At 32.9% G+C, this 12,320-nt stretch overlaps 1 protein-coding gene across 3 annotated transcripts in view; it reads left to right on the top strand.

The window, feature by feature from the left end:
• Positions 1-11,790, top strand: part of LOC139496175 (intermembrane lipid transfer protein VPS13A-like) — a 141,533-nt gene extending 129,743 nt beyond the window's left edge. For all 3 annotated transcript variants that reach the window (XM_071284643.1, XM_071284644.1, XM_071284642.1), the window contains 8 exons: positions 181-344; positions 922-1,003; positions 1,368-1,455; positions 2,590-2,704; positions 3,957-4,051; positions 4,535-4,658; positions 6,862-6,942; positions 9,912-11,790. In XM_071284643.1, coding sequence (XP_071140744.1) covers positions 181-344; positions 922-1,003; positions 1,368-1,455; positions 2,590-2,704; positions 3,957-4,051; positions 4,535-4,658; positions 6,862-6,942; positions 9,912-9,956 — 794 coding nt within the window. In that variant the 3' untranslated portion in view covers positions 9,957-11,790. The remainder of the gene's footprint in view (positions 1-180; positions 345-921; positions 1,004-1,367; positions 1,456-2,589; positions 2,705-3,956; positions 4,052-4,534; positions 4,659-6,861; positions 6,943-9,911) is intronic.
• Positions 11,791-12,320: the final 530 nt, after the last annotated feature.

The following is a 12,320-nucleotide window of genomic DNA, read 5'->3' as shown; positions in this document are numbered from 1 at the left end:
AAAAGGCATCTAGGGCAGGAACTGGTCTTCACTTCAAAAGATTCAAACTCTAAATAATTCTGAGTCTACAATATTATAAAATTTTAAAACTGATGACCTTGTCACCATTAAGTTTTTTTTAACAAAAGATGAAATATTATGGTCCTTTAGTTACTTACTTGTCATTTTGTTGTTTCCTAGGTGGTGCTGCAGGAGCTGTATCCAGAATAACTGGTGCACTGGGAAAAGGTATAGCAACATTAACCTTGGATGACGACTACCAGAAGAAACGGAAAGAAGCTATGAACAAACGTCCAGCCAATGTCAGAGAAGGGTTTGCTAGAGGTGGTAAAGGACTAGTTATGGTAAGTAGGAGGTGTTTTGTTCATTGTTGAAGTCTTATGGTGCTCCTTAGTTGCTCAATTTGTAAGCCATTTGGTTTCTGGTGGAGAGTTGTCTCATTGACAATTATACCACATCAACTGATTATGCTCCATTTATGGGCATTATGTTTTCTGGTCTGTGTGTCTGTTCGTTCGTCCGTCCCACTTCATGTTAAAGTTTTTGGTCAAGGTAGTTTTTGATAAGTTTGAAGTCCAATCAATTGAAACGTAGTACACATGTTCCCTTTGATATGATCTTTCTAATTTTAATGCAAAATTAGAGTTTTGACCCCAATTTCATGGTCCACTGAGCATAGAAAATGATAGTGGGATTGGGGCATCAGTGTATTATGGACACGTTCTTGTTTTTATAATCATTCAACTTTCATTATCATCTCTCTTCTACTCAGCTGTCTGTGTTGAATATTTTTTCTGATACATAATTCCTGAATGTATTTAAACGATTTTTTCATGTAGAAAAGATAATAACAACCAACAAGAAATGAGTGTGTCTTTATAAACTTAATATCTAGTATGTATTTATGTTATATCTTTGTAGGGTGTATTTGATGGAGTAACAGGAATTGTGAGGAAGCCTATAGAGGGCGCTCAAACAGAAGGTGTGGGTGGATTCTTCAAAGGTAAATTGTTTAATATATCTCTTTTGAAAATGAATATTTCTGCATGCCACAGTATTTGAATAAGAATATTTGAAGTGTATATGTAAAATATTAATTCAATAAGTCGAACAATATTCTACAGCTTGCATCAAAAATATTTTTGTTCAACTTATTTCATCTTTTAAAGTACCGGTAGTCAATTTTCACAGACCTAGTACACATCTTTATTTAGGAGCCAGCTGAGGCCCACTGGAGGATTTTCTTGCTAAGTTAAAGACCCATTGTTTTAAGCTCTTTAGTCAGGTTGTTGTCTATTTGACATATTCCCCATTTCCATTCTCAATTTTATAATGTAATTATTCATACATTTGTCATTTTTCCACAGGTTTGGGTAAAGGTTTGGTTGGTGTTGTGACAAGACCTACTAGTGGTGTTATAGACTTTGCCAGTAGCTCTTTTGAAGGCATTAAAAGGTAAATCATAAGAAATGGGTGTAGGTCATTTTAATATCTAATTTGCATTATGTGTTACATAATTATAGGTAAAAGTAATACAAAATTTATAAAATAATGATAAAAAAGCATATGTGCTGTTATCTCTATGCTTATTTTCACATATTTCACTTGAGGACTATTTCTTTAGAAAAGCGCACTTAGTGCAAAAAAGCATGTTATTATAAATAGTAAGGATATGTTGGATATACATCAATGAGATAGCTAGGGTAATGTTGTAAATAAATTGAACAGGGACTACTGAAAAATAGCAAAAATAGAGAAAATCATTTCAGATATGATTAACACCTTCAATGGTATTCTTGCTGTGCCACCCTTGAATAAATTATGCGGGTTTTTTTTTTTAAAAATATTTTGTATATTTATTAAACTCCCTATGCATGGACGTTTTTGTTTTGTTCTCAGATTCTATAGAAAGAAATGCTATGATATTTTATTACAAACTTCATAATGTTGAGTTGTACTGCATTAACAGATTTCTGGCCCTGAAGGCATAAAACTTTGCTCATTGCTCGGAGCACAAAAATCATGCTGGAAACATGAAATCCAGCAATTTGATTGGTTGATTTTCGAGTCTGAGTACAAAAATCATGCTTGAAAGTTTTATGACCCTGAGGCCAGATCTGTCTGTCAGTATACGTACTTCCTGTTTGATACTAAGCAGTTTTATATACTCATTAATCCTCTCTTCCATAATGACGCCTTTTGACGCCACCCCCTTAACTCCATAATGACGCCTTTCGACCCCTGTGTAGTGCCTCAGTTGAAAGGTATTGCCTATGAAAAAACTTTATCAGACTTTAAAAAATTGTATCTAATATAAAAAGGATATTCATAAGAATATCTGATTGGAATTTCACTCATGAAATATGCGTTTTAGCAATGCATTAATACTTTAAACCTGATGATTTTTTTTTTTTGAAAAAATCCTTATGCAAATCAAGTTTGTAAAAAAAATATTTCCATCGAGGAAAGGGTTAAGAAAAGAAATATTTGTCAATTTATAGTCACTAGTAGAGTACTCTTTGCACAAAACTGCATGCAACTTCTTGTTTTATTTATTTCCAAGTCATAAGAATGTGATTTAATTTATAGAATAGCGGACATGTCAGTTGAGGTCAGAAGATTAAGAAATCCAAGAATCTTCAGCGGTGATAAAATTATACGACCGTACAACAGACGTGAAGCTGATGGCTACATGATCTTACAAGTAAGTTATGAGAATGTGTAAGGTTATAAAAATCATCATAAATATGGTTTATTCTTACTGCTTCTTGGTTTCTTACTTGGTAGCTTACAGGAGTTAAGGAACAAAGGTATTGCCAGCCACAAAACCCAAAAATATGGATATTGTTTTATTAAAACTTGACATTTTGAAATCATTTCAAATAAGAAATGCATCTCCCTCATACATTGGTGATGCAGTGTAAAGCAATCACCAACCTTTAACTATTACCTTTTGAATTTTCATATATTTTGGCCTTGAACATCAATGAATCCAAATGCACACGTGGGCATAAAGGGGGATTCAATGGGGGTCTGATCCTTGATCCCACTTATTGTTTAGTGATAATCCCATATCCCGCTTCTAGTTGCAATAATAGCGCATGTAATTTCCCCATGTCCTGCCTGACTTCATTTTCCGTTTTCACGCTTAATTATTTCGACATTCACATGTTACGCTTAAAAAAAATCAGCCAATCCCGATTCAAACTTAGACCCCAATAACTCACCATAAAGTCCAGATATCCAATAGATATGCTAACATGTCCAAGGACATATAGAAAATTCTGTCTGTTAGGAACAGATCTTAAATTAAGTAGCTTTATGCATATCAGCCCTAATGCAGTAAAATGGGAATCAATAATGTTTTCGAGTGCAGGATGTTATCAATTTGATGGAGCCAGATCATGCAAAGATTTTAGAATTAGAATTTTCTGCTTCTCCAAGAGAATTTGGCATTGATGAGTAACCATAAACACTGAGAAGCTGTGAAATTTTCAAAGTCTTGTGTGCCTACAATTGTATGAGCTATAATATATCATATTAGAAAATCTGGATCTGCATTTTTCTAGTGTCAGGCAGGTTTTATATCTCCTCCAAATGTTCTTGTCCAGATTATGATTGAATATTTAATTTTGGATGTAACGCATCTTCTGATTGGCTGACATTATTTTGTTATCAGCCCATAGACATAATTTAGTCATGTGACCATGACCTCATCAACGTTTTTAATGGTTTTCTACGGTTTAAAATGGATTTTGGAATTAAATTACCGTTGTATAAGAAATGACTGTAATATTTTTTCTTTCTATTGGAAATAACATAAAAAATGTGGTGCACTCTGTTATTCAGTATGCACCAAATTTTTTATGTTATTTCTTCATTAACAGAAAAAATATTACAGTCATTCCTTAAAAAAAATGAAAAAGCTTTCATGTACTGCCATTTTTTTATTTCAGGAGACAGAGAAAGGAAAGTTTTCTTCAACAGATCATTATGTGGCCCATGCAGTGATTAGTAAAGACGGCAGACATGTTCTCATTATAACTGATAAGTAAGTAGTCAAAATATAGGAAATAAGTTATAAATAGAACAGATTGAACATCATTGTTATGCCCCACCTAAGAGCATTATGTTTTCCGATTTGGCGTCCGTGTGTCTGTCCAGCTTCAGGTTAAATTTTTTGGTCAAGGTAGTTTTTGATGAAGTTGAAGTCCAATCAACTTGAAACTTAATACACATGTTTACTATGAAATAATCTTTCTAATTTTGATGCCAAATTAGAGTTTTTACCCAAATTTCATGGTCCACTGAACATAGAAAATATTAGTTTGAGTTGGGCATCCATCTTCTATGGACACATTCTTGTTTGTCACAAATTTTATAACATTTAGTATTTCATAAATTGAATACGTCCAGTGAGTTCAAATTATTTCAATAATTATACATATAAGATATAAAAAGTAAGAGATACTAATTCATTCGTACTTGAAATAACATTCAATTTATGTAAAAAGAAATGTCTTTTTTTTTGTAGGAGAGTGATATATGCTAATCGTGGTGAGATATTTGGTCACTGGGATGCTGAATGGTCCTATACCTGGGGAGAGATTAAAGAGACACCTAAAAGAAATCCAAAAGGCATTGAAATAGTACTGAAGGTAAATATATCTTACTGTGGGTCAGGGATAGGGGTGGGATGCTGAATGGTCCTATACCTGGGGAGAGATCAAAGAGACACCTAAAGGAAATCCAAAAGGCATTGAAATAGTACTGAAGGTTAGTATCTTTTACTGTGGGTCAGGGATAGGGGTGGGATGCTGAGTGGTCCTATACCTGGGGAGAGATTAAAGAGACCCCTAAAAGAAATCCAAAAGGCATTGAAATAGAACTGAAGGTTAGTATCTTTTACTGTGGGTCAGGGATAGGGGTGGGATGCTGAGTGGTCCTATACCTGGGGAGAGATTAAAGAGACCCCTAAAAGAAATCCAAAAGGCATTGAAATAGTACTGAAGGTTAGTATCTTTTACTGTGGGTCAGGGATAGGGGTGGGATGCTGAGTGGTCCTATACCTGGGGAGAGATTAAAGAGACCCCTAAAAGAAATCCAAAAGGCATTGAAATAGAACTGAAGGTTAGTATCTTTTACTGTGGGTCAGGGATAGCGGTGGGATGCTGAGTGGTTCTATACCTGGGGAGAGATTAAAGAGACACCTAAAAGAAATCCAAAAGGCATTGAAATTGTACTGAAGGTTAGTATCTTTTACTGTGATTGGTGTGATAGGAGTAGAAAATATTAGATATACATACAATCTAATTAAAAACCAATCTCTCATCGCTCCTGGTTCTGATATGTCGCGTGGGAGATCTAACGAAACCCGCTTTGAGGTCACATGTGAGTGACCTCGTAGGTGTGTCTTTTTCGACCAATGAAATTGAGTCTTCCACGATCTTGGAAGTTTAACGTAAGGCAAAGGGATGTAACTCATTTTATTTACGACGAAATAGTCAGTCATAATAATTCATAAACTTTTTTGATTGGCTTATTAATAGGTCGTCATCTCATTTGCATATCTTAATAAATTCATGACTTTTAGTTCACTCACATGTGACCTCAAAGCCGGTTTCGTTAGATCTCCCACGCGACATATCAGAAACAGGAGCGATGAGAGATTGGTTTTTAAAGTCATAAGAAACCTCAAATTAAAAAAAAATATGCATATGTTTTTTATAACTAAATGGATAGATTTCATTATACATCTTATGTAAATATACTTTTTTCTGAGGAACATTCTTTAATTTGTCCACATTTAGAAGAAGTTTACTTATTTTTAATTGCTTGCTTCCAGGAAGCAATTCGCCGACAGATTTTCCGTATGCATAGTGACCCGAGCGTAACCCTCCTCTTAAAAATCCGGTGACCGCAATACGCATGGATTTGTCATTGAAATAAACAAATATCTGATTATACATGTTAAACACGTGCTCAATACCCATGCTTTTTGTGATTTGTTTACTATAAGGTGACAATCGGTAAAACTCGGCTTCAAAACACGGCATTTAATGAGCACCTTATTTTTAAATCATAACAAACGGAGAGAACAAAAATTGACGATTATATAATATATTTGCGAAAATAATGATAAAATCATGCACAGAGGACTAAGTTTATAATATATAAATGCGTTGGTTCAAGAATTGGATAAACATTATTTTTCACCACTCACTCGTTTCATATGACTTTTATTAGATTGTACATGTACATGATTGGGGTAGAAAATATTAGATATACATGTACATGATAGGGGTAGAAAATATTAGATATACATGTACATGTCCCAAATAATTTATGATGAAGGTAGAAGGAGTAGGTCTCATTCTAAATTCCAGAGGAAAATAAAAGACAAATCCTGAATGCCCATGAAAATAAGGGGTCTGCATCACCATATAATGAAACCCTGATTTCATTAATACATGACGATTTAACTAGCTGATTTTTCAAATTAAAAGGCTCAATTCTAATTTCATGAAAAAAGTCCTTCCAATACTTATATATATTGAAGGGGCAATTTGCTATCTGGAGGGTTTTTGAGTTGTTGTAAATAGTCAAATCTAGAATGATATCACTAGTACTTGAAAAAAACAATTTAAAAAAAAACACTGAGGAATTTTTCTAATAATCTGTAGAATACAATATGAAATGGGGAAGGGAAAAGTCATATGAACAGGTGAAACAAGATTGCATACAAATGGTTGGCATTTTAAAAAAAAGATACAAAAACCACAACTGAAAATTTAAAAAAAAACATTACCAGACTTGAGATATTCAATATGTTTAATAAATATTTATTTTTATTTCTTACAGGAGAAAGAAAAGAGAAAGTTTCCTTTTGGAAGTAGTTCTGCCAAGAAAGATGTCCATATATTTAATCCACAGACTGCTGATGTAAGTTTATAGAAAATCAATATTGTTTCTTTTGGTCACATCTTACATTATGGTAAGATTTGCAATATCTCGTACTATAGTTGTTGGAGAGGGGTGTACTATAGTTGTTGGAGAGGGGTGTACATTTGTGTAATTGTGGTGCAATTTTGAATTATTCCAATAGATGTCTTATGTCACGCCCCCTTTTCCCCAAATGTGACCTACCAAATGAATCTTATCACTGGGTTAGGGAGCTACCATTTGATTTTTATGGGGGGGGGGGGGGGGGGGGGGGGGGGGGGGGGGGGGGGCTAGGATGAAATTTGAAAAAAAAGGCAGGACAGGATTTTGAGTTAAAAAAAAAGGCAGGACCAAATAGACTGATTTCATGTTGCTTAGTCTTCAGTTATCTTTGTTGTGTTTTGTGTACTGTTGTTTATCTGTTGGTCTCTTTCGATATTAGCCATTTTATCATAAGTTTATTTCTATGCCCCACATAGAGGCATAATGTTTTTCTGTCTGTGTGTCTGATCTTTCTTTCATTCCTCTGTCCATTCATTTTCCTGTCCTTCTGTCTGTCCCGCTGAAGTATTTGGTCAAGATAGTTTTGATTCAGTTGAAGTCCTATCAGCTTGAAACTTAGTACACATCCCCTATGATATTATATTTCTAATTTTAAAACAAAGTTCAGTTTTAACTGCAATCTCATGGTCAACTGAACATAGAAAATGAAAGTGCGAGTGGGGCACCTACAGTTGGGTGCAGACCAAGCATTACTTGTAAACGGGTCTAAAAAGTTAACGCGGCGTTTACTCGCGTGCACTTCATGTAAACGCCTCGTTAACTCTGCGTTAACTCCGAAATTTTAGTAGACATAAATAGTAAACGGGCGTTTACTTTCGCGTTTACCTCCGCGTTAACGCGAAAACCGCGCGTCTTCTAATTTTGTTAAGAGTAAACTTCCGTTTACTTTCGCGTTTACTACGCGTTAACGCGAAAAAGGCGTGTCTTCTATTTTTGTAAAAAAGGGTAAACGCCCGTTTACTGTTTGTAGTAAACGCGCGTTAACGCAGATCGTCCTCGTATCCTGGATACACTGATCTAATATATCACATGATAAGGTACATCAAAATATCCATCTGTCCATTTTCAATCAACATATTGACGATTGCATTTAATGAAATGACACCTCTTTTATTAATTTATTGAAAATTAATCATTGCATTTAAGAACAAAATGGAAATTTGTCCTGGAACTGTAAAACCTACAAGCCTTTCAGTTTACATTCGTGAGGGGATATTCAGTTTAAAAAGATCTGGCAAAAACATTACTGAAGTTAGAGATGAGTTGATACGATCAGATAATGTTCAGAACAGAAAAAATAGAAAATCAGCTGTTCAAAGTTTTTGGAACCTACTTTTTTTTGCAATTAATAAATATTTATATTTCTAATAAAAAGTGTTTTTGAATGTTAAGGTTCAAAACACATAAACGTAAAATATTAAGTCATTTTAACAACATAAATAAATGTACAAATGCACACAACGAAATAGAAAATCAGCTGTTCAAAGTTTTTGGACCTACTTTTTTTTGCAATTAATAAATATTTATATTTCTAATAAAAAGTGTTTTTGAATGTTAAGGTTCAAAACACATAAACGTAAAATATTAAGTCATTTTAACAACATAAATAAATGTACAAATGCACACAACGATAATTTTATAATATACACAATTAGTTAACGCGAAAAGTAAACACGCGTTTACTTTCAAGTGCACGTAAACATACAATTGAAAAATCTGTAGTAAACGCCCGTTTACTTTTACGTCCACGTAAAATTAATTTTGTGAAATCTGAAGTAAACGGCTGTTTACTACTGACTAAACGAACACAGAGTAAACGCGAGTAGACATTAGAAATTTCCTTTTTGACCGCGTTAACGTAAATGAAGTAAACAGGCGTTTACTAGTAAACGCGAAATTTAAAGTTAACTAATGAAATATGTGCACGCCGCGTTAACTTGCGTTTACTTTATGTAATGCTTGGTCTGCACCCAACTGTATGTACTATGGACAAATTCTTGATAACATACAAGTTTGAATGTCACTTTGACGTCTTTCACCTCTCTTTTGTTACTTATTACAATAATTGTTAGTAAGAATGGACAATTCTTTTTAAATGTTTTCATATTACCCCTTTCACCAATAGCTGCCCAGACAGAAGCTACTCTAAGCCGATGGCTTCCCTAACTACTATTACTCAAGTGGGAGATCTTCATAATAAATGTCAATAAAAACTTGTCTGTAGTTATTTGTATCTTTATTTCATCATGTTCATTTACTAACACCATGCTCACAGTTTTGTTCATGTTTTAATAATTTTTTCATCATAAAATATTCAAATTTTCGGCATTATCTAGGTGAAATTCTCAAAATTCTGCTCTTTGACCCAAAATCGTAATTTTTAACCCAAAACCGCAAAATTTTGAAAAATTTAATGAGGCTGTACAAATTCCTTACACTGAAATGATTTCCATACCAAGTGTTTTATACATAAAAGGACATTTTATGTCAAAAAAGTATACTAGTTTGGCTTCAATTCTTCCATATTCTTTAAAAAAAAAATGTTCCCTAATTTCAAATTCTCGTAAATTTCGTATATTTCCTCTGATTTTGACACGGTTTTCAACAAACAGAAGCAGCATGTTTACACTATTATCCGGGTATTCAACAAAGAAAGATAACTCGTGTTTGCACTGTTTTGAGCAAGAAATATAAAAGCGGTTTTCCAATCCTGGTAAACCGGGACTCATCGGCGAAAGGTTTAAGTTATATCTCATGGTTCTTTATGTCTTTAAGTTAAATGTCTTTGAAGAACCTTATTATTGGGTTCAGAATTAGTCCTACAAAAAAATTCAGTATGCATGAAATATTTGCCACTGGACATAAGGCAAACAACGATCAAAACATTTTTCTATTTTATTTTGTAGTATATTCATGGAAAGATAGTAGAAGCAATGAACAGACATAAATAAACTGTGAAATTTAATGGAACAAGATTGGAATTCTATGGAAAAATAGACGTAGAAAGGAAAAATTATTCATTTTATACTATATAACTATACAGTGTTAAAGAGATTGTTAACTTGCCTAATATGTCAATACTCTGTATAATACACATAATATATGTAAAGTACACATAGTATATGTAAAGTACACATAATATATGTAAAGTACACATAATATATGTAAAGTACACATAGTATCTGTGAAGTACACATAATATATGTAAAGTACACATAGTATATGTAAAGTACACATAATATATGTAAAGTACACATAGTAAATGTAAAATACACATAGTATCTGTGAAGTACACATAATATATGTAAAGTACACATAATATATGTAAAGTACACATAGTATCTGTGAATTACACATAATATATGTAAAGTACACATAGTATATATGTAAAGTACACATAATATATGTAAAGTACACATAGTAAATGTAAAATACACATAGTATATTTTTGGTAGATTATTAGAATCATGCAGCTCAATATATGTGCTTTTAAATTTTTTTCTAAGGTTGATGGAATTAGCATAATATAACTGCTTCACACAGATCTTGGTCTTGAACCAATAAGAAATTTTATTACTATTGTAATATCAATTTTTATTAATTATAACGTCTCAGTATCTAGTCTGTGTAATCCCCTATGATTGTAATATGTGTTATTACCCGTCTGTGTAGTCCCCTATGATTGTAATATGTGTTATTACCCGGTATATAACTGTTTTTGTAAGGAGTTGTATTTGCATGATATGCGTATTTGCTTGAATGGGTTCATTATAATTTCAAAACAATTTTCATCCAATTTCCTATGACTGCATAAAATTAGGCAATGGCATAAATAATTTACCTAGCAATTGCTGGAAGTAGATATTTGATATTTACAAGGGGGTTAACTTCAGCATCATCTGAGAGGAGAAATACATGGAATAGTCTAGCCCTTTCAATGCTTCAACCTTAACAAAAAGTGTATGAGTATTTTGATGAGAGGGTGAAAAAAGGGGGTTGCTTTTTCAACTATGGTTTATTATATGAAAATGGCATTATTAAAGGGTGTGCTCTTTTTATGGTCGATTGACTAAAACATTTATTTTTCTTTATTATTAGCCTTGAAAATAAAATCTTGGTTGGTATATAGTCACCCTGTCCTGGTTTCTGTCTATCTGTCTGTCCGTCTATCGAATTATCTGCTAGTGTGCCTTGTTATAGCAACTACTTCTTTACTGACAGAAGAGGCTTTGTTAACAGGAATGAACTTTTGTGTATTGCTTTGTGTATTGTTTTTGATTATTTTTATTTTGTTACATATCATTTGTTCCATTCCCCTGTTATGAATCATTTGTTAAGCATTTATATATCTTAGATATAAACTGCTTGTCCTTTTATTATTCTTTTATCAAATAAAAGCATTTGTTGTTGTTGTGTTGCAATTTTTATTTTGTTATTATGTCTTTTTCTTTTAATGTTTTTTCATATTTCAATTAATTTTTGTAAACAAGGTTGAAATTTATTAAATATTGTTTTGCATGGTGTGTTAATATAGATACAATTTAATTGGCATACAATTCTACAAGTTTTGAATAAATGTTTAGTGACTTGCATTTTTTTGTGATTAATTTTAAATTATTTAATTAATGACATGTATCCCTGTATTGTATTTTGTTTTTATGTTTTGATTTTTTTCTGCTCTGATTAATATTATAAGAGAATATCAGGTAACCACATATTCTGTGTAATTTGTATGCTTGGATGTAAACATGTATTTAAAGTGCAATAAATCTATGCTTAAACCAATCTTTTGTGTTCAATTCATTTTTGTGGGTAATACTGTAATTTTACCAAATTTGTAATAACATAAGTAACACGACTGGTGCCTCATTTGGAGCAGGATCTGCTTTACCCTTCCGTAGCACCTGAGATCTGCCCCGGTTTTTTGGTTTGGTTGGTGTTGCTTAGTCTTTAGTTTTTTATGTTGTGTCTTGTGTACTATTATTTGTCTGTTTGTCTTATTATTTTTCAGTTTATTTTCATTCTATGGGTTTGACTGTCCCTCTGGTATCTTTCGTCCCTCTTTTAATTTTGTAAGTTGAAAAATAATATGAAAGATACCAGGGGGACAGTCAAACTCATAAATTGAAAAAAAACTGACAACACCATGGCTAAGAATGAAAAAGACAAACAGACAAACAATAGTACATATGACACAACATATAAAACTAAAGAATACTCAAAACGAACCCCACTAAAAATTGGGGGAGATCTCAGGTGCTCCGGAAGGGTACGCAGATCCTGCTCCACATGTGGCACCCATCGTGTTGCTCATG

This window comes from Mytilus edulis, chromosome 11, assembly GCF_963676685.1.
Source record: "Mytilus edulis chromosome 11, xbMytEdul2.2, whole genome shotgun sequence".
Taxonomy (NCBI): Eukaryota; Metazoa; Mollusca; class Bivalvia; order Mytilida; family Mytilidae; genus Mytilus; species Mytilus edulis.
The sequence above is the reverse complement of the archived record's forward strand: the minus strand, read 5'-3'. Positions and strand labels throughout refer to the sequence as shown.